The 21169-nt window shown below is 65.4% G+C and overlaps 2 protein-coding genes across 4 annotated transcripts; one reads left to right on the top strand and one right to left on the bottom strand.

The window, feature by feature from the left end:
* The first annotated feature begins 103 nt into the window (after positions 1-103).
* CNOT8 (CCR4-NOT transcription complex subunit 8) lies at positions 104-7053 on the top strand. Of its 2 annotated transcripts, XM_055125253.1 has the most exons (8): positions 104-302; positions 504-590; positions 1499-1686; positions 2047-2240; positions 3628-3789; positions 3900-4044; positions 4314-4424; positions 5981-7053. In XM_055125253.1, exons 3-8 carry the CDS (start codon positions 1570-1572, stop codon positions 6128-6130), a joined length of 879 nt encoding a protein of 292 aa, XP_054981228.1. In that variant the 5' UTR covers positions 104-302; positions 504-590; positions 1499-1569; the 3' UTR covers positions 6131-7053. The 2 variants fall into 2 exon arrangements, with proteins under 2 accessions (XP_054981228.1, XP_004611547.1); XM_004611490.2 differs by lacking the exon at positions 504-590.
* A 538-nt stretch (positions 7054-7591) lies between these two features.
* On the bottom strand, positions 7592-21015 carry GEMIN5 (gem nuclear organelle associated protein 5). Of its 2 annotated transcripts, none has more exons than XM_055125251.1 (28): positions 20793-21015; positions 20547-20707; positions 19629-19810; positions 19184-19335; positions 18982-19098; positions 18165-18294; positions 17640-17805; positions 17210-17422; positions 16734-16819; positions 16327-16409; positions 15334-15467; positions 15104-15177; positions 14583-14764; positions 13790-13929; positions 13546-13717; positions 12539-12733; positions 12076-12189; positions 11864-11986; positions 11629-11724; positions 11416-11553; positions 11170-11317; positions 10649-10768; positions 10349-10559; positions 10018-10269; positions 9769-9931; positions 9111-9684; positions 8288-8381; positions 7592-8060 (listed from the first exon to the last, which is right to left on the bottom strand). In XM_055125251.1, exons 1-28 carry the CDS (start codon positions 21013-21015, stop codon positions 7899-7901), a joined length of 4605 nt encoding a protein of 1534 aa, XP_054981226.1. In that variant the 3' UTR covers positions 7592-7898. The 2 variants fall into 2 exon arrangements, with proteins under 2 accessions (XP_054981226.1, XP_054981227.1); XM_055125252.1 differs by having other exon boundaries at positions 18982-19095.
* Positions 21016-21169: the final 154 nt, after the last annotated feature.

Genomic DNA, 21169 nt, shown 5'->3' with positions numbered 1-21169 from the left:
CTCTGGGTAGCGCGCCTGCGCGCTGCTCCCGCGGGGCGCGCACGGAGCGCGGTACGGCACGAGAGGCCGCGCGCGGCCGCGAGCGAGCGCGGGGGCGCGCGCGCCGGCCGTAAAGCGAGAAGGAGCCGGCGAGTCGGGAGGACCGTGCGGGTAGAGCGGTGCGGCCCGGTGGGCGTGCGTGCGGCCGCTCTGGGCACGCGGGCCCCTGTCTCACCGGCCCGCGGCGGCCCGGGAGCGGATCCGGGGCAGCGGGTGGGCGCGCGGGGTCAGAGGTCGCCGACACCCGGGGCCTGCGGGTCGGGGTAAGCGGGCCGGGCGTCGGGGGAGCGGGGAGGTGGCTGCGGGCGCGGTGGAGGGCGGCGGGGGAGCGGGCCCGGCCTTTGTTCCCGGCGGGGCGGGCAGAGGCCCGGGCGGGGGCGCCTCGGGCGGGGGCCGGGCCGGGCCGTGTCCCCCGGCCCTGTAGACCCCCGGGCGCCCCCGAGCCGCTCTTCTCTCCCCCGCAGTCTTTGGAGTCGGGCGGGACCGCCTCGCGTCCGAGGGGCTTGTCTGGACTCAGACCTCGCGGGGTCCGCCGGCCCGCGTCAGCCCAGGTGGGCCTTGGGTTGCGGCCGGGGGAGGGTCCTTGGGGGTCCCGCCGCGGGCGCCCGTCCCCTCTCCAGCGCCCGCTGACTCGAGCCTCTGCTCGGTGTCGCTCGCGGCGGGCCGGGGAGCCGGTGGAGGCGCGCGAGGCAGGCGCCTCCCGACCCCTTTCCGGACCCCGCTCTGCAAGGACGCAGAGCGCTGGGGATGCCTCGCACCCAGGCCCACTTTTCCCAGCCTCCCCCGGGACCCGGTGCTTCCGCCCCAACAACACCCTGGGCTTCCCACATGGAAGCCGCGCTGGCCTGGGGGCAGCGGAGTCTGTTGCTGCCCCTCCTCGGTGCCCTATGCGGCTCCTGGCTTCTGCCGTCCCGGCGGGCTGTCACTGCAGGGCAGGTGCGTCCTGGCCCTTTGTCTTTGTTGAAGTATTGTTTCCTCCTTAGCGTGTTCTCAGGAGACTGCGGAGCTAAAAGGGGGCATTCATGGCACACGCTCGCGTTCCCGGGTTGGTTGTGTTCCTGGTGGGTTGCACCCCGCCTTCTTGATGCATTTGCACTAAGCTGTTTGCCTCGGACAGCGTTGGGCTTCTGGCTGGCGGGGAAGGGTAATTTCCCTTGTTAGGGTGCGGGGGAGTCCTGTGCTGGTCCCGGCCTCGGAGAGCGAGTTTAGTCCTCTCAGACTCCGGGAGCCCCCGGTATGCCTGGAGGAGCCCTGGGGCCTGCAGGGAAGTTCCCAGAGGCCGCTGTGTTTCCACTCCATCAGCAGGAAGTGGTAGGTGTGTCGGGAGGCACATGTGTGGTGGCAGGGCCCGTGCTTGCCTCTGCCTTCCTCATCAGTGTTGGTGTCCACCGGGATAGTCCCTAGGGCAGCTCACACGGGCAGGGGCTGCCTCTGAGGTCTGTTCTGTCGCCTCTCGCAGTATCTGCATACCTGTGCGCACTGAGCCCGTCCCTGTGCCAGCCCCGCCGGGCGGGCTCCCCCGGCCTCAGGATGCCTGCGGCACTGGTGGAGAACAGCCAGGTGATCTGCGAGGTCTGGGCCAGCAACCTGGAGGAGGAGATGCGCAGGATCCGCGAGGTCGTGCTCAGCTACAGCTACATCGCCATGGTAAGGCACGGCGGTTCCGTGGTCGTGCCCAGCTACAGTTGCACGGCCGTGGTAAGGCGCGCGGCTCCGTGGTCATGTTCACTTACCACAGAAATCAGCAGAGCATCCTGATTCCTGCAGCTGGATCCGTGCTGGCTCAGAACTGAGTGGTAGAGCATGTGCCTTGCCTGTGTGAGGCCCTGGCCTTGCTCCCCAGGTCCCCTAACCCCCCCCACAATAAACCCCAAGGTTTCAGTATGTTGAGATTTTTGTGCACAAGCTCAGGGCATATCACATACAGCAAGGGAAGTGTTTTGTTTATGAACGGTCAGTTCAGGTGCTGTCTGGGACCTTCTGATGGAAAATGTGTTTCTTTCCCAGGATACAGAATTTCCAGGTGTCGTGGTGCGACCCATTGGCGAATTTCGTAGTTCCATTGATTACCAGTATCAGCTTTTACGGTGCAATGTTGACCTTTTAAAAATTATCCAGCTCGGACTTACGTTCACGAATGAGAAGGGAGAATATCCGTCTGGAATCAATACTTGGCAGTTCAACTTCAAGTTCAACCTGACGTAAGTGTCTCGGCCATCCTGCTCTGATGACTGCGACTTATGTGCTCGTGGGTTCCACACTGATTCCGTGAATCTGGGGTCCGTAGTGTCATCTGAGAGGCTGGAACAATCTACGGTCTTAGGAGGGAGGTCTCCCTGAAAGAAATCTTACAAGTCAACCTAGTTACGATAATCAGATGGTTTGAACCGATGTTTCTGCCAAGACACTTGGCCGAGAAGCCCTTGAAAATATGTGTACTGTAGGGAGAACAAGTCGGAATCTCCCGGGCACTGCGCGTGCACGCGGGACTCTGGGAATGAGACGCTGGCACTGCGCCTGAGGAAGCGTCCTGATTCCCTGATCTGGAGATGTCGGGACAGTCATCCTACAGCGCAGAAAGGCCATTCACGCTCCCAGCGCCACGACTTGAAAGGGCCCAGGCCCATGAGTTGGGGGTGTAGTGAACGGAGCCAGTCAGCTTGCTCAGGGGGTGGGACTCTGGGGGTGGAACCCAGGTTGGCTGTACCAGGCCAGTGCCCGCCCACTGCACTGGCTCTCCAGCTCGCTCCCCTCCTGCTTGAGGCTTTGTCGAGTTGGCATTTGTGCTGCAGGGATGTGTGTGCTCAGGCCTGCACACGCGCGAGCAGCACACCCCATCCTGGAACTGTGCCCCTGGCACAGTTGGGTCAGACGAGCTGCCTGTCCCGGGGGCAGCAGAGTGCCGTGTTGGTGGGCACCAGTGAGTCCGTCTGTGGGCAGAGCCGGCGTGCAGTGTCTGGGTTACTTGGTGGCACAGGCCCGGGGCTTGTGGGCTGAATCCTGGCGCATGCTCGCCTCCTTTGGACAGACCCCCTGGTAGGGGCTTTATGGTTCGGAGAATACGTATTGTAGGTTTGATGGGTTTTCCGGTGCCTATTGCCCGGGCCCTCTGGATGGAAGCCAGGGCCTCACATCCGGGAGCCCGGCGCCCTGCCGCTGGCCGTTGTGCGCCTGCAGGAGACGGGTGCTCTGTGGTTGCACAGGGCGTGGAGCACCCTGGTCTGTTGTGTATGTTTTGGGGATGTCTGTGAAATCAAGGGATAATTTCAGGAGATGAACTAGATCTCCCTTTTGCATCTTACTAGACTGATGTTTAATTCTGCTAATTGTACTGCAGTGTTAACACAGTGGAAAAACCTCTAGTTTTTATTGGCGGGTTTGCGTATGATTTTAGAATTCCTGGGCCATACCTGGTGTTGCTCAGGGATCACTCCCGGCTGGGCTCGGGGCACCCCCTGTGGTGTTGGGGGTGGAACACGCGAGACCATTGCTCTTCCGCTGTACTCAGGCTCCGCTGAGCGAGCATTTCTGGAGCACTTGCCATAGAGAGCTCTGGAGCACAGCCCTGATGAACCCCTTCTTTCCCAGCGAGGACATGTACTCCCAGGACTCCATAGATCTCCTCGCCAACTCGGGGCTGCAGTTCCAGAAGCACGAGGAGGAAGGGATCGACACGCTGCACTTCGCAGAGCTGCTCATGACGTCAGGCGTGGTCCTGTGTGACAATGTCAAGTGGCTGTCCTTCCACAGGTGGGCCTTGCAGGGTGCTCCTCTGCCTTGGGCAGTGTGTCCCTTCCAGTCCCCTGAGCATTGCTGGGGGGGGTGCACCTGCTCTGCCTCACCGGCCCCCCTCCTTGCAGCGGCTACGACTTTGGCTACATGGTCAAGTTACTCACCGATTCTCGTTTGCCGGAAGAGGAGCACGAGTTCTTCCACATTCTGAACCTATTTTTCCCGTCGATCTATGATGTGAAGTACCTGATGAAGAGCTGCAAGAATCTCAAGGTAGGGGGCGCTCCTGAGGCGCACAGAGCAGCTGGGGCAGACACAATGGCTTGTCCTTTGCATTTGCATATGTGCAGCCAAGTGGCAGTGATTGCTGGGCTGCCCCTGCCGTCCAGTAGGTTCAGTGAGACAGGGTGGGGCTTTCCCCGGTCGTGGGCATTCCCCCCCCCCAGGGAAACCCCCAGGGGATCTGTTCTCAGGGTCAGATCGGTGTGGGCTTGTGGCCGGCAGAGTGGGGGCTGCCCGTGACCCGTCTCCCCGGTCCCCAGGGAGGCCTTCAGGAGGTGGCTGACCAGCTGGACCTGCAGCGCATTGGGAGGCAGCACCAGGCTGGCTCGGACTCCCTGCTCACGGGCATGGCCTTCTTCCGGATGAAGGAGGTAAGGCTGGCCGGGCCCCTCTGCCGGACGTCGAGGACACTTTGGAAGCTGCGTCTGTGGCGTTGCTGGGCGGAGACTTGTCGGTGGGACTAGGGGCTCCTGGGTGCCCATAGCCAGCATGGCACTGTGCGGAGGGGGACAGGGCCGTGCCAGGTGTGCTGCTTTCATTCGGGCAGCCAGGCAGAGAGGCCTCCACCTCCCGGACCCCCACACCGGGAAGGAAGGAGCGAAATGGCCTCTACACATGGTCTGTCTGGGAAATCCCAAAGGCCACAAGAAAACTGAGAATTAATGAGCAGAGTCAGTCAGGTTGGGGGTGGGAGGGATAGTGTGGCGGCTACTTGCACTGAACCGTGTTCAGTTCCTGGCATGGCCAGGAGTGATCTCTGCGGGCTGAGCATCGCTGGAATCAAAATATACATGTTGCATTGTATTATCGGAAGGAGAAATTGAAACTATCCCATTTACAGTTGTATCAAAAGGAATGAATTACCTAAAAATCAAACTTAACTGAGTTGGTGAGAGACTTGTAAAGTGAAAACTTGAAGATGGAACAGGGCAGGGAGCTAGGACGGGCTCCAGCATTTGCCCTGCACGCAGCTAACTCGGGTATCACAAGGCCCTCGGGCACGCCAGTCATAGCCCCTCAGCACCAACAAATGGATCCTGTTGCTGAATTGCCCTGTCCCGAAGCAGCCCCAGACTCAGTGCGGACCCGGGAGACTCGCAGCATTGGTGGAGGCAGCCTCTTTTCTGGTCCAAACCCCGCTGCAGACCTGTGCTTGTTCGGGCCGTGGATCTGGAGCCCAGAGAAGAGCCCATACGTGGGGTGACTCGTGGTCACCAAGGAGCCAAGTCAGACGTGAGTGGCTTTGGCTCAGGAAGCAGGATCCTGGAACAGCTGAAGCTCCTGACGCCCAGACATGCATGGGCCTCAAGCTCGGAAACCTGCCTCGCCCAGGGAGAGGCCCGCCTCAACACAGCTCTCGGGGGTCTGGCAGGATCCCGTGCCATGCCTGTGAGCACACACGGAACTTGTGCACCCGTAGCCCGACTGCACTGGAGGCAGCAAGTGCGCGGCAAGATGCGGGAAGCCCTGTGTGAGCTGGTAGCCGGTTAGGTGCAGGGAGAAGCGGAGACCGCTCAGCGATGCGTCAGAAACGCCAGCAATGCCCAGAGATGAGCCCTCTGCATTGTTCACGGGCAGACGTGTGCATGCAGCCTGCAGAGCAGGGCAGGGGGGCTGCCGGCTGCTGGGCTGCGTGTGTGAGCGGAGATGTGTGGAGACCGCACGTGAACACAGCGGACGGGGCCCTGGGGCAGGGGCGGGTGGAGGCGGCCAGTATGCGGCTGGGGAGAGTGGAAGCTAGGCTGGAGGTGGCCGTGGGTGAGGGATTCTCATGCACTGCACCTGCACGTGGAATCCATGGCAGGATGGTGTGGGGTCTGCCGTAAGGGCGTGGAGAGGTGGGTGGTCGGGTCTGAGCGCGCAGGGATTGACGAGACATTCTACACCCGACGTGCTTCTTACCCGGCTTCTCTGTCCTGTCCTGCAGTTGTTTTTTGAGGACAGCATTGATGACGCCAAGTACTGTGGGCGGCTCTATGGCCTGGGCACGGGCGTGGCCCAGAAGCAGAATGAAGATGTGGACTCTGCCCCGGACAAGATGAGCATCCTGGCCCTCATCAACAACATGCAGCAGTAGGCTGGCAGCCCCCGCCTGCACGGCTGTGCCCAGCAGCGTCAGCCCTGCCCAGCAAAGCAGTGGGAGGGCGGTCTGCTGGGCGCCGCGTCTCCTGCCGCTCCTGCCACCAGCGTCCACGGCTCCCCTGACACCGTTTTAAACACCCGGGACAAGTCCGAAACGAGTAAAATGTCTCTAACTCTTCCCTGTTGTCCTTCTGCTTCTTTTGAAACTTGGCGCTCGCCGGAGGATGAAGACCTGGTCCCCCGTCCGGCTACCCTGTGTCCTGCTGAGGGCCAGCGCGGCGGCCCTCCCAGCACTGGCCTCCACTGCTCTATGAAATGAACTCCTTGGTGCTGGAACGAGGACGCCAGATGATGGAAAACACGTCTGAAGGCAGATTCGAGCTGGCCCTGTCCCCTCTCCCGAGGACTGCCGGGCACACACCCAGCGAGCCCCTCCAGGGTCTCTACGCTACGCTGGCTCCCGGAGACTGGCTGTCACACAGGCTGTTCGAAGTCACCATGGAGTGGAGCCTGTGCGAGTTGCGCCAGAGTTCCCGGTCAAACTGGCCTGTTTCCCATCACGAGATTTCAGGTGCTCATCCGGGAGCCACAAAAACCAGGGACAGGAGAGATGGGGTTCCACCCAGGTCTCTCGCAGTCGCATTCCAAGCCTGGGGTAGGAAGCCAGGACCCTGGGTTTTAAGAACTTGTCATTTAAAAATGACGTTATTTTCTAAACGCCTGCAGTACAACAAGTCCCAAAGAAGCAACCCCTCCCCGCATTGGGTGGGAATGAGAACTCAGCGCAGTGGGTGAGGCCTGCATTTGAAATGAACGAAGATTCACCTGCAGCGTCAAGTGTTATAAGCGGGTATTTAAGATGCCTGTAAATAATATTTATGTTTTTAATTTTGTAAAATAAAGATTTGTTTTTAACCACTGGGTCTTTAAGAGGTCTGGTCTTTGCTGGCTGTGCAGTGGGGCTGGCAGCGTCTCCCATCCCTCCTGCCTTTCCTTAGGGAAACTGGTGGGTGCTTGGGACTCTCCGTGGTGCCAGGCATTGACCCAGAGCTGGCCATGTGCAAGGCAAGTACCCCCCACTAGCTCCTGTCCTGTCTCTCGGCCCCACCGAAGCTTATCAGATGTGTTAAGCCCCCTGTGGGCCCCCATCCTATGATACTGCTTTTTCTGGGGAGGAGCGGGAGATAAGTTGTTTAGAATCAAAAAGCCGGAGCATCCAACACACTTGAAGACCCCGCAGTTTTTCCGGAGCACTCCAGGAATGGGAATATCCATCCCCACACCCCACCTGCTGCTGGGTTTGAGACCCATCCTGGCAACTGAACGTTCCTATGTGACATTTCCAGATGTGCAAGGAACCAAAGGCAAAGGGCTAAAGTGCAAAGAAGAGGGGTGACAGCCCCTGGGGGAGTGGGGTCCTGCTGCTCCAGTCACAGACAAACACGAAGGAGGCCTCTCAGTCTCAGTGGCTTTAATCTGCTCCTCAAGGGCGAATGATCGGCGGGATTAAGGACCAGAGGCTCTTCTGAGCTGTCTGATGCCCGATCCCAACCGGGGCCGAGGGGCAGGTGAGTGAGTGGTGCCCAGAAGTGGCCAGTGTCCCGAGGCTACTCCAGCATCCTGGAGACGGGGCAGGCCGGTCCCTTCTGCCGCGGGGAGTGCTGCGGGAGCCGTGGGCAGGCAGGAGGGAGGGGCTCGCTGGGACCCTCTCTGGTGAGGTGGCTAAGGCTTGAGAGTGCCAGGCCCGCAGGGGGGGGGGGGTGTCAGCAGGGCTGGCGGTGGCGCCTATAGGCTCTGCAGCTGCCGTACTTGAGCAGGAGCTTCCGGGCCTGCTGCTGTGTCTCCTGGGCCAGGCAGGCCGGACTCTGGGCGCAGACGTGGAGCAGGACCAGGCAGCACTCGAGCACGTCGGGGAAGGGCCAGACCTGCAGGGCCACACGGTCCGAGTACAGGGCGACATGGCGACAGGAACCCGGCATGTAGGTGGCTCCAGCTTCACCCACCCGCCTCATCCTGGGACACTGCCTGTCCAGAGCCCGCTCAACGGCCACCCGAATCTCAGCGGACCGGAAGCAACACTTGTGCCAAGGGACAAAGTAGACGATGGCCCTCACACCCCAGAGTTCACAGCACTGAGCGGGCGAGGTCTTACCTTAACGCTCTCGGGAAATGCCGCAATCCTCGCCTTGGCCTCTGTGAGCCGCCTGGTTAGCTCAGGCAGGGACACGGGCTGCTCCTCCTCTTTCCTGCCAACAACACCAAGACACAGCATGAGGTTCTGGGTCTCGCTCATGTCCTCTGACTCGACCCAGCCTGTTCAGTCTGAACACACAAAATCCAGGAGAAGAAAATGCTTTCAAACACACCTTCCTCAGCCCCATCCAACCCAGTTCTTAGAAGAGCCCCAGGTGTGAGGCAGGTGAGCCCTGATACAAGATCCCCAGCCTGGATGAGCCCCCAATTCAAGACCCCAGCCTTGGATGAGCCTTCGGAATCAAGCCCCCCTCAGCCTCCGGGCCCAGGAGGCTGCAGCTCTCAGCTGAGGAGCTGAGGGCCAGCTCCCTGTGCGTTTCTCTGGGAAGTGTACAATTCTGGCTTGGGGACACATCGGCAGGGCTCAGGAGACATGTGGTGCGAGGCCGGACCAGCGCTCCCAGTGCCCGTGTTCCCACCCCAGCAATGCGTCCTGAGCAGCTCCGGTCAGGAGCCCCGAATTCCCTACCCCCCGACGCCCAGCCATGGCTGTGTGGGAACGAGATCAGAAACGCCTCTGCATCTTTCTTTCATTTGTGGGCACCCCGGCGGTGCTCAGGGGACCCTACGGGGTGCCGGCGCCCTCCCTGCCTCAGCAGTGCTGTCGGAGTATCAGCATCAGGTTTCTGAGCCGAACTGGCTGGTTTGGGAGCTGTCCCTGGGGATCTTTGTCAGGGGAGACTTGGGCAGGGCTGGGGGGAGCCGGGCGGGGCCCTGCTTACCCGGGAGGCAGCTCCCCGTTCTGCTCTGGGCACAGCTGGCTCTTCTGGTGCCGGCGGATCAGGTCAGCCAGGGTCTCCTGCACGTCTGCCACCGTCCTCTGAGCCTCCTGCAGCTGCGCGTGGGCCTCGGACAGGAGCCCCGGGCAGGTGCCCAGCAGCCGGCTCTTCTCCAGGGCAGCTCTGGACTCCTGTTCCTGCGGGGGTCCCTGGGGCTCTGGCCCAGGCTCTGATGGGGGTCCCTGGGGCTCTGGCCCAGGCTCCGATGGGGGTCCCTGGGGCTCTGGCCCCGGCTCCGATGGGGGTCCCTGGGGCTCCAGTTCTTGTCCAAAGTCTTGTGCCAGGGGTCTAGCCTCTGTGCCTGTGTGGGGGCCTCCCGGCCCTGGGCTGGGGGCCTCCTGATCCTGGTTCTGCTCCACGGGGGCGGCCTGACCCGCCACGGCTGGGACCCTGGCGCTGGACAGGGTCCACCAGAACTCGTACAGGTGCCCGTAGGTGACAAAGGCCTCGAGACTCCTGAGTGCAGGCGTGGCAGGGGCCTGGCGGTGCCCCAGGAGGGCGCGGAGGTGATCACAGCCTAGGAGGGAGAAGCACTCGGCGTGGGCATCTCCTGCCACCAAAGCCCGGCCCTGCGAGCCGTGCCCTCCCCGTGGGCACTCACCATCGGGAAGCACGGCAGCACACACTTCCTGCGCGAGGTAGAAGTTGCCCGAGTCGTGGCACCGCACCACGGCACGCAGCAGAGCCTCCACGGCCGTCTCCCAGGCTGCCGCCAGCTGGGCCAGCAGCGCCAGGGCCAGGTCGTGGCACACGTGCAGCAGGAGCTGGGCGGGGGGGTCAGTCAGAGGGTGAGGAAGGGCGTCAGTGCGGGCGGGCGGGCGGGCGCAGCCGTGGGCAGGGTCGCTGGTACCTGTTTGCAGGGCGTGTTGCTGGTGGCGGGCGGGTACTTGATGCTCTCCAGCTGCTGTGACGCCTCCTGGCACTGCTCGGGGGTGTCCACGCCGAAGCTGGCCCTCCACACGGCTGTCACCCTCTCCGTGAAGGGCCCCTCGGCGTGTGTGGCCCAGGGGTTGTGGGAGCAGGAGCCCCCGCCTTCTGGGTGCCGCGCCGCGTCCAGGTGTGTGGACAGGAGCTCCAGGAGGCAGAACACCAGTCTCTGGCCCTGCGGACGGAGCCGGGGCTGCTGCCGAGGCACTTTCTCCCGACACCCCAGCCCAGGCGCCTGGTCCCAGCAGACTGACCTTGAGGCTCTCGTGCAGCGCGAGGGCAGCCTGGGCCTCCACCCAGTTCCTGGCCAGCAGCAGCTCCTGGGCACACCTGAGCGCCAGCGAGGCCACCAGCTGCCTCTCGCCCGAGATGGACGCCAGCTCGGCCGCCGTGCGCAGGGACGCCGCGTCCCCCTTCTTGGCGAGGACCTTAGCAGCATCGTACGGCGACCCAGCCCCCAGGTAGCTGTGGGACGGCAGTGGTGGGACGGCCGTGGCTCAGAGGAGCCCACCCTGGCCCGCCGCTCCCGCCCCGGGCCCAGGCCTCCTGCTCACCACTTGGCGGCCACAGCGTAGTGGCCGTCTCGCTCCAGGACGCCCCCCCAGCTCAGGTACAGGTCCTTCAGTGCTGGGTCGTCGGGCCGAAGTCGAGCCTTGGCCACCGTGATGGCCTCCCTGAGGAGAGCACAGGCCCACTGAGCCGCGGGTGTGGCTACACCTGGTGGACCCCCACAGCACACCAGAAAGCTGGACACGGGGCCTGGGCCCGAGCCCAGAAAGGCCATGTGGGCAAGCGAAGCAGCACATCCTCCCGCCAGTGTCCGCGTGCAAGGCCGGGGCCCGAGCAGACGGGCTGGTCCAGCTGGCAAGGACAGGGAGCGACCGGGGCTTCTGTGTCCCCAGCCGCCCACGGGCCGGGGCCGGGGCGGGCACAGCAGGCAGGCGCTGGCCTGCACCGGTCGCCAGGGTCTGATCCCCGGAGCCCTGGGGAGGGATCCCAGGGCACAGAGCAGCAAGTGTCCTGAGCACCGTGACCACATGCAGCCCCCAACCACGACCTCAGCGCCGGGACCGACCTGTAGAGCTGGTGGGACTTGAGCAGCTCCACGGCCTCGTACACCTTGTGGATGGACAGCAGGTGCGACGCGGCCTTGACGTGCTGGTCCTGGAAGCACAGCTGCTGGGCGTAGGCCTCCACGGCCCACAGCCACACGTGGTAGCCGGCTGCGGAGCAAGAGGCTCAGGGAGAGGCCGGCCGGGCCGCCCAACCTGGCGACGGCTTAGAGCAAGGGAGGGGGCAGCTGTGGGGGGGGGGCACATACCGACAGGCGCCATGGCCACGAGCTGGTCCGTCAGCTCCCCGCGCTCAGCCGCACCCTGCAGCGCCCCCCTCAGGTCACCCTTCCACAGCATGAGCTGGTGGAAGAGTTCGGGGTGGCCGTTCTCCAGGTGCCCCTTCCCTGTGGGGGAGACGTCTCAGGGCTGCCCGGCTGCTGCGTCCCTGCGGCCCGCCACCCCAGCCGGCGCCCCCTGACCTTCGGTCTCCATCATTCTGTGGAGCGCGGGCCTGTCTGTGAAGAGCCCCAGGTGGAACCTGTCCTCCAGAGCCGCACGCGTGTCCTCACACAGCTCTGCAGGCAGAGGGCGGGGCCGGCTCAGGAAGGCCGGGGCGGGGCGGGGGCCCAGCGACCCAAGCAACGTGCACCCAATGCAGGGAGTCCCCAAACGATGAAGCTAGCCCCGGGAGCGTGTGGGCGGGGCCCGCCGCACCTGGTGCATGCCTGGCAGTGGCCAGCAGCAGACAGTCCTGATGGAGCTCCTCCTTGGGCCTGTGGTCCAGGCTGGTGCTCAGAGGCAGCATTGAGCGAGCCTTCCGCTTCTTCATGGAGGCTTCTGGAAGGGCAGAACGGGGCGCCGTGAGGGGGACCCCCACCCTGATTCTCCGGCCCAGTCCTCATGGCAGGGCCCAGGCTCACGCCCACCTGGCTTCTCCCTGGGGGGATCCTTCCTCTGAGAGGCCACTCTGCTGGTCACGGTCACGCCGACTTGGTCAGGGCCCACAGGGGCAGGCGGGCAGGCGGCTGGCTCTCTGGAAGCTGCGGTGTGGGGGTGGACAAGTCTGAGAACAGGGTCTGGGCTCCCAGAAATGGGGCACTAGCCAAGAGCCACCTGTGCTGTCCTGCCCAGGAAGTCTCGGGCCACGGACACGTCGGGCTGGTGCTCACCGCCTGCCCCAGCCCCAGAGGCACCCTAGAGCCCCAGCTGTGGGAGGGGTCCCAGGGACAGGCCCCAGCAGCCCTGGGGGTGGGTCCCCAGCAAACCCCCACCCTGAAGAACCGCCCTGAGCCACCCCCAGCACGCGTCCGGGGCCTGCCCCCTGCACGGCCTCCGGGAACACGGGAGGGTTGAGGCCCACGGCAGGGCTGCGTGCCGAGAGCGACATACCTGTGCCAGCTGCAGTGCAGGGCGGTCCCGGCTCTGGCGTCTCGGCCTCGGCCACGCCGTTCTCCAGGGGTGCCGGCACCACGCCCTCTTCCTCGCTCGCCGCCCTCGGGGCCAGGGCCGCGGGCTGCTTCTTCTTCCTGGACTTGGGCGCAGGCTGGGTAAGCCGCTTTTTCTCCAACTCAAGGCTCTTCTTGCCTGCAGGCGGAGCAGGGGACCACGGGGACGGAGGCTTGGACTAGCTGGCACCAGAGGAGGCAACCAGTGCTCCCATGCCTGTCCAGCGCTGCTCGATCCTAGGGACCTTTGCTGGTGCCACAGCTCGTGCATGCTCAATGGCCGGGGCCCACCCGGTGCAGCGTCAGGGCCATCCCTGGCAATGGGGTCTCACACCTGCCAGCTCCTCTGGAGTGCCGGGCCAAGACCGGCACCTTACAGTGCCCTCGCTGCTTTGCCCACTCGACTCCCCCTTCCTGGTTTCTTCTGCGTATTCGAGTTTTCTCCTCTGGACCACCCCCTGTTTCCCTCAGCACCGCAGTGCCAGGGCCCTGGACTCTGTATGGCGCTGTGTCCCCCAGAACCGCACAGCGCGTGACCGACACCTTGGCTGTGTTTGGTTTCATTTTGAAGCTTCTTGGCGGGGCAGTGAGACCTACGGCAGCACGCGTGCAGGGTGCTGACTGTTCAACTTCCCCGTCGGTTCCGGTTCCCGCACGACTAGCCGCCGGCTCCTCACCCGGCCCTCCTCCCAGGGCAGCGCTGCTCTAAGCAGCTTCTCGGCCGCGGGAAGTGCGTCTGCGGCCCTGGCGCTGCCCAGCTAGTCTCAGAGCTGCAGCTCAAAGCCCAGGCGGGCTCTGTCACGGGGGTCCCTTGGTGCGGTGGAGGTGGTGATGGGCCAGCTCAGTGCCGGTTCCTGGCCAAGCCTGCCTGTGCTCATTCCTCGAGAAACGACGCCGCAAGGTTCAGGGGCCCCAGCCTGCCCCCACCTGGCCTGTTCCCAGCGGACTGACCTTGCGGAGGGCGGCTGTGCTCCTGCATGGACGTGAGCCAGCGCTGCACGCAGAAGTCGTCAGCCCCCGAGTAGACGCAGTCGGGGTCCAGCGGGGACCATGCTACACTCAGCAGCCGGCCACGGTGGCCCCGGAAGTTGCAGAGTGGCTCCTCCTGCAGCACGTCCCACACCTGCGGCCCAGAGAAGGTTCAGAGGCGCTTGGGGGGCCCCCTCGGCTCAGCCCTGTGCGGGTGGGCACCCACCTGAGCCGTGCCATCATAGGACACCGACACCAGCCTCCCGTCGTGGTGCGGGCTCCACGCCACGCGGGTGATCTTGCCCGTGTGCCCCGAGAGCGTCCGGTAGGGCTCCGTGAGGGTCACCGGAGACTCGGCGTCGCGCTCTGAGGAAGGACGAGGTTACCACCACGAAGCCCCAGAGCCCCCTGGGATGCAGGCAGCCTGGCCAGCCCGAGGCCCAGTGGTGTGGGCAGTGTGGGCGCCTGGGTCCGATGCAGTGGGCATGTGCTCCCCACCTGGCCCACCTCCTGAACCTGGTTCCAGACGGTTTGTCTTTTTCTTTTTTTTCCTTTTGCTCTCTGGGTCACACCCGATGCGCAGGAGTTACTCCTGGCTCTGCACTCAGGAATTACTCCTGGCAGTGCTTGGGGGACCATATGGGATGCCGGGGATCGAACCCAGGTCAGCTGCGTGCAAGGCAGACGCCCTACCCGCTGTGCTATCATGCCAGCCCCCAGATGGTTTGTCCCAGAAAGCCCCAGAAGATGTGTGGATGGGGGCTCCCTTGCCGTGGCTGCCACTCGGTTAAGGAGCAGCTCGCCAGGGCGTGTGGTTCACGCACACGCAGCGCCAGGTGCACGTTCGTGGGGGCGCCCGAGAAGCCGGGTCTACACCAGGGCAACTGTAGCAGGGGACATGGGGACTCTGGCGCAGGGAGAGGCGCAGTCCCTCTCTCGCTCTGAACCGCGCCCGCACCCTGGTGCCCGGAGGGCTGTGCTAGCGCTGAGAGGACAGGCAGTGAGAAGTCGCGGGTCACCTAGGACAGCTTGCAGGCTGTGCACGTAGATGACAGCGTTGTTGGAGCCCGAGGCCAGCAGGGTGCCCAGCTCGGGCCGGCCGCCGTGCGCGTGGTGCCAGCTGAGGCTGTTGATGAGCTTGTGGTGCTGCTGGATGGTGCACAGCAGCTTCAGGCCGGGGGGCCCGAAGACCTCGATGGACCTGGGGGAGCACATAGGGAGCCGGTGAGGCCTCCCCGCCACACGCCCAGGACACCCAGGACGCGCAGGCCGGGGCTGGGAGTGTCCGGGAGGGCAGGAGGGACAGTGGCTACTGCCCTGGGGCTGCCTTCTGACCCGGGCTCAATTGCCAGCACCGGTTGGTCCCCCAAGCACTGCCAGGAGTGACCCGAGTGCAGAGCTAGGGCAAGCCCCGAGACGAGCTCCGGAGGGGGCCCCACCAGGAGTGCTCTGGCACTGGGAATGCCGCCTGCTTCTTCGCCCCGGAACACCGCTGGCGCGGGGCGGCTGACAGCGAGGCCCGCTTCTCGGGAGCACGTACCCGTCCTCGTTGCCGAGAGCCACCATCCTGCCGTCTGCTCTCCAGCTGATCTCCGTGCGTGCAGGCAGCTTGTGCTAGGAGCGGACAGAGCGGCGGGCTGGGAGGCGGGACAGCAGGAGCACAGGGCCCGGAGTCCGCGGGGCGCCCAGGCCAGCCCCTCTCCCCCTAGCTGGCCCAAGGAAGAGGCTGCCGCTGCCCCGTGGCCACCCGGCTCCTCCGGGCCCGCTCACCCTGATGCTGTTGGTGTCCCGGATGAGCCTGTTGATGTCGTGGGCCTCGCCGCTCAGCTTCCAGGGGTTGTGCTGGAGGACCACACCCTCCCCACCGCAGCTGTACAGCGTGAGGGAAGGCCGGTCGCCGTCGCCTGGGGGGCAACGACAGGCTCAGATGCACATGCCGCTGTGGCCTCTCCGGCAAGCAGGCAGGCCCACGTTTCTCCGCTGCCCCCGGGCTCAGCAGAGACGGGGCCCAGGCGCAGACTCGGCCCGGAGTGCATCTGCGCATGCAGCGGCAGGCGCCCCGGGACAGGACCGTGCGCCTGTCAGCGTCAGAGCAGCCCTCTCGCTGGGGGCTGACACGGCCAGGAAGGCCTGCGGACAGCCGAGGCAAGGGGTGGACGGCTGAGCTGCCGCAGGGAAGTGGCCTGTGAGTGCGGCCAGACCCGGACAGGGTGCAAGGGGAACGTCCTGCGGGGGGCAGAGTGCCCCCAGGCCCCACGCACAGATGGACCTGCGCCCGCATGCCCTCAGCTCCGCTCACCGCCCCCTTCGTTCTACGGGCTGACTCGCAGGGCACAAAGAGGCAGGGAGGGGGAGTGCAGAAGGCCACAGGGCCCTGTTCTCGGGGAGGGGGCTCGCAACCTCACCCAGCACGGCATCCGCCTCAGTCCCTGCGACCCTGTGGTCAGAGGCACCCACCAACTGGCTTTACTGCGGGGATCCCACAAAACAGCTCCGCGCTGCCCCGGGCCCGTCCCTGAGGAGTTTCCTGCTTCCTGGTAGGTGGTGCCTGGCCGCCAGCCTGGCGGCAGTGTCACCACAGGGAAGGGGCGAGGGCTGGAGGAGAGGGCTCGGAGGTGCTGTCCCGTCTCTCTCGACCCAGAGGGCGGGAACCCGAGCTCCGAAAGGAACCAAGCGACACCCAGGAGCCGACTGTGGGCGACTGCCCCCGGGGACCCTTGGGCGGCGTTCAGGGACCTGAGCAACACCGTCTCGAACACTCACCCAGGGACACGGGGGGCAAGGGCGGCCCCCAGGCTAGTGTGTAGACCGTCTTCTTGTGATAGGTGCTGGAAACCTGGGGGGGCCTGGGGGAGCAGGACGAAGGCGTGAGGGCGGGCAGGGAGCGTGTCCCCCTCGCCGTGCTGAAGCGGCAGGCGCGCGTCACGGCCTGCAGGGAGGACTGCGCCCGCAGACTCGGCTCCGGGCGGGGCCGAGCAGACCGGGAAGCCCACCCAAGGCCGTGCCCCTGCGTCGCTCGGGAAGCCTCTCCTCAGAGGCCTCCGGCACGGCTGCCACACCTGCAGGGCCCCGGCCTCTCTGCGCCCCGCCCCACGCCCCACCCCAGCGGCAGACTCTTCCACCCAAAGGGCTCGGGCAGGCGTGGGGGACCTGTCCCGAGCGGCCCTCACCGGCTGGAGTAGGTGTCGTACAGCCCCACCTTGCCGTCGTCTGTGCCGAAGGCCAGGCAGCCCTCCTTGCTCGGGTGCCAGGACAGCTGGAGCACAAGAGGGGGCAGTTACAGGGGACCCCCAGCCCAGCGGGGCTCGGGCGGGCCTTCCCCTCCCTAAGGCAACAGACTCCGTGTCTGAGGCAGACGCGAGGCGAGACTCTCGCTGCCCCCAGGTGCCCTCCCAGCTCAGGGTCCTTCGTGATGAGCTCAGGCAGACCGCCGGAAGGAAAGGAGTCCAGCCCTGGTCCGGGCCACGCCGCAAGGCTCCCGGTCAGTGCCAGCCTTCACCGGGTGTGGGTGAGACGCGCCCTCCAGCAGCTCGTTTGAGTCTGCGCGTTGGGGGACGCCTCTGAGCTTGGTCAAACCCAATTAAAACCGCCCCAGGTGCCCTTGCTTCCGGGAAGGTCCTGGGAGAGGTGGGACCAGGGTCCTTACCGCTGTCACCTTCGACTTGACCCCCTGCCAGAAACTTTTCACGTCGTAGTTGTTCTTGATGGAGAGCGTGTTCCACACGCGGATCATGCCGTCCCCGACGCCGATGGCCAAGCAGCCTGTGTCCACAGGAGAGAAAGCCAGACTGTAGGCAAACCCACCGAGGCACGGCAGCGTCCAGCAGCACTCCAGCGTGGCCATGTCCCAGCACTTGACCTGGAAAGACGAAGGGTCAGGGCTGACTGGAAGGCCGAGGACGGGACGGACGGTCCACTTCACCCAGAACAGTTCCCTCCCTCGGGGACCGACACCCGGGAACCAGCGGCCGCCTTTCCTGCTACCCCTGCTGGGGGTGGGTGAGGGCTGGGCCAGGTGGCGCTCCCCTGGCCGGTGTGGGCCTCCCCGCCCGGAACCCGGAGCCCGGCCGCCTTACGTCTCTGTCCATGGACGTGGAGAGCAGCAGCCGCTGGCCGTCGTCCGTGTGCAAGGGACACAGGTTGAAGACGATGCGGGAGTGGTGCTGGGCCTCGGCGGCCGCGCTGAACAGCGTGAACTTCCTCCGCCAGGGCTGCGCCAGGTCCCACAGCAGCAGCTCGCCCCTGGCACAGACAGCAGTCGCTGGCACGTCCCGCACAGGCACCACGCAGAGCGGGACCGCCACAGGAAGGGCGCCCCCTGCTGCCCCCCTCCCCCCCGCCCCCCCCCCCGTAAGACCGGCCAGCCGGCTTCGGAGGCAGGGAGCGAGCCAGGACGCGTCTTCTGGGGCCTGGACATGCACTCAGCTGGACAGAGGCCCCCCAGCACCCACAGGCTCTCCCTGCCAGAGCCCGTCCTCCAGAGAGGCCCGTCCTCAGCCTCAGGTGCCTGCCGCGTGAGGGGGCGGGGAGCATGCACAGGGAAGCACAGGGAGGACAGGCGAGAGAGGAGCATGCACCGAGCACGCGGACAGTGGACTCACCCGAAGCAGCTGGACACCAGCTGTGTCGGCTGGTCCTTGGGCCAGTGCAGCGTCAGCCAGAGGCGCTCCTTCACTGTTGGGTCCACGCCACCTCTTCTCTTCAGGAAGGGCAGCTTCAGGACCGTCACCGCTGTGGGGGCCAGCAGAGCACTGAGGAGCGGCAGGTTTCCCCCCACAACCCCCCAGGTCACCAGGAGTCCAGACAGTTCCCCACAGGCTCCCCCCAGACACAGCGTGGGCAGCCAGCAGTGCCAGACGTGTGCCCTGAAGAAGCGAATCTGCAGGGGTCTCAGGGAGAGGATTTCTCAGCAGCGTGCAGCACGCCCTAGGCTGCACCACCTGCAGTGCCCACTGGGCCCCCAATCCTCTGGGGCTCAGACCCGCAGTGCAGCACTGAGAAGGAGAGCCTGGGATCCAGCTGGACGGGACCAGTAAGAGGCCACCATTCTGGAGTGACCCAGAGCCGCAAGCCAGCTGCCCGGCAGTAGGGTCCAACTGCTTTTCGACAGAACCTCAGGAAACTGAGTTTTGCCACCGCAGCTCAAAGGGCTGCGCACATGCCTGGCACGTGCAAGGCCGGAGCCCTGAAGGGTCAGGGCACAGCCCCAGCAGCACTGGCCCCCACGGCGCTGCCCTCCCTGGGTAGACTGCCTCCCCTGCACGGACAAGTGTCCGCCAGGGCCAGGCCCCTTCCTCGGGTGCACCCAGAGCTCGGGCTCTGGGGCTGCTCCCAGGCTGCACAATTCCGCCTCAGACGCCCGCCCACACAGGGGCCAGGGGAAGCCGCCCTCCCTGAGGACTCGGGCGCCAGGCTCACCCCGGCCCCGGGAGCAGCTCCAGATGCGGATGGTCTGGTCTCTGCTCCCCGTCGCCACGTAGCAGCCTTTGGCGGCCGACGTTTGGACCGCCTCATTCCCGTTGGGAAGTCCAGCTTCTAGGAGAGACGAGGACCCGGTTCTGAATCTTCCGGCGCCCCCCCACCCCCCACCGTGGTGCCCCGCACGCCCCCTCCTGCCCACCTGCATCCTCCTCCTGGCTGAGGGGCAGGCAGGCTTCCCCAGGAAGTGGGCACCAGGCCACCGAGTGGATCTCATCATCGTGGCCACGGAAGCGGTGGAGGACCTCCCCCTTCTTACTGATGTCGATCACCAGTACCACGCCGTCCTTGTAGCTGGAAGGGGAGCGGACGTTACCAGAAGCCCCACAGTCTGGCGCAGGCCGTGTTAGCCCGCAGGCGGGGGAGGAGAGGTCTGCGGCGTGTGCGGGCCCAGGCCCCAGCCTGTGTCTCCCCAGAAGTCCCGCTGAAGGAGAGAGAGGGGAGTGGACAGAGGGAAAGGGCCATGCACGCAGCTCTGCGGACCCCCACCGAGGGTCTCTGCAGCCTGGGAGGGGACGCAGAGGCACAAAGGGGAAACAGTGGAGAAGCAGGACAGTGGCGCCAGCAGGGCAGCCCGTAGCACTCACCCCAGGCCCACGAGGTGGTCGTGGTGCGGCGAGCAGGTCAGGCAGAAGATGGCCCTGGGCTCGATGAAGAGGTGCTGGCTGTCGCTCCTGTGCAGCCAGTAGCAGCAGACAACGCCCTTCTCGTCCCCCGACACCACCAGGTCCCGCACGCGCGGTGACCAGTGCAACGCCGAGATGGTGTGCTGCAAGGCAGACGACAAGGCTGCCACACCCCCACCGACGGAGAGCTGCGCTCTGGGCCCGTCTGGCACTCAGGGCCGTCAGGGCTCATTAGGACGAGCAGCACCGCCAGAGAGTGTGCAGGGGTGAAGCTGGCTGTAGTGCCCCCCCACCCCCCGACAGGTGAATTCAGGGCCCTGAAGGACCATTAAGGAGGCTGCAGTCTCTTTAACAGCTTTATTCCTGGGGTTACACCTTACTTGGTGCACCAGGCAGCGCTGGGGACTGAACCTGGGGCTCCTCATGCAGAATTCGCACTCCAGCCCTTTGAGGCCTCTCCCCAGGTCGCCCTGTAATAGCTCAATGCCAAGCTCTAAGGGCAAGCGGTTCTTCTGCCTGAAGCTTCTCTGAGATGGCTACAACACGCAACAGCTAAGAAACTGTTGCACTCGCTCCTAGGAGTCTTTTCCAAGTAGCTAGCGGACAAAGCTTTCGGATTCCTCAGGCGCTAGCGGGCTCGCTGGGGCCCAGCGCCCCTAACGGGCAGGACTCTGGGCCCAGAGAAGCGGGGAAGGCACCTGCCCGGGTCACCGAGACTCAATCCCCGCACGGTATCTGTATCTGGCGCCCTGAGCACCACTTCCCCACCCTGCGAGGGGCGAAGATGCCCGCCGCGTTGCTCGAGGAGCCGGCGCACCTCCGGCTCGCGTCTGCCGACCCACCCACCAGGGCGCCCGAGCACGGAGCCGCAGGGGGTACCTGGTGGAGGGTGTGCTCAGTCACCACCGCCCTGGTGTCCACGTCCCAGATTTTCACGGTGCCGTCGTCCGAGCTGCTGGCGCAGAGGTTGTGCTGGTCCGGGTGGTGCGAGAAGGTGAAGCCCGAGACCCTCTCGGTGTGTCCCACCAGCTCCCCGACGACTTGGGGCAAAGCAGATGCAGGTTACGGGGCGGCGGGGCGCAGCGGCCCGGCCGGGTCCCGCGTCCTCAGTCTCCCCGGGCTCACCTCTGAACTGCGGGGTCCCAGGGCTGGCCCCCGCGCCCGGGCCCACGCGCACCAGGAAGACCGAGGCGCGCGCCGCGAAGCCGAAGAGCCCGCCGGGCGCCGCGTCGCTGCAGCGGGCGCAGTACCAGTTGGGCGAGGGCGGCAGCGTGCGCGGCTCCTGCCCCATGGTCGCGGCGGCGGCGGCGGCCCCCCTCTGCGCACGCGCGGGCGGCGGCGGCCCCATTCTGCGCACGCGCGCGGGGCGGGGGCGGAGCGCTACGGCGCGCGCGCGGGCCCAAGCTTCCCCGGGCGGCCCCGCCCCGCCGTCTCGGAATGGCCTGGCCGGGGCGCGTGGGCTTGGAGGCGCGGACGGAAGGCCAGGGAGAAGGCCCGCGCGG

This window comes from Sorex araneus, chromosome 2 (genome assembly GCF_027595985.1).
Source record: "Sorex araneus isolate mSorAra2 chromosome 2, mSorAra2.pri, whole genome shotgun sequence".
Classification (NCBI taxonomy): domain Eukaryota; kingdom Metazoa; phylum Chordata; class Mammalia; order Eulipotyphla; family Soricidae; genus Sorex; species Sorex araneus.
This window is presented reverse-complemented; position numbering and strand designations above follow the sequence as displayed.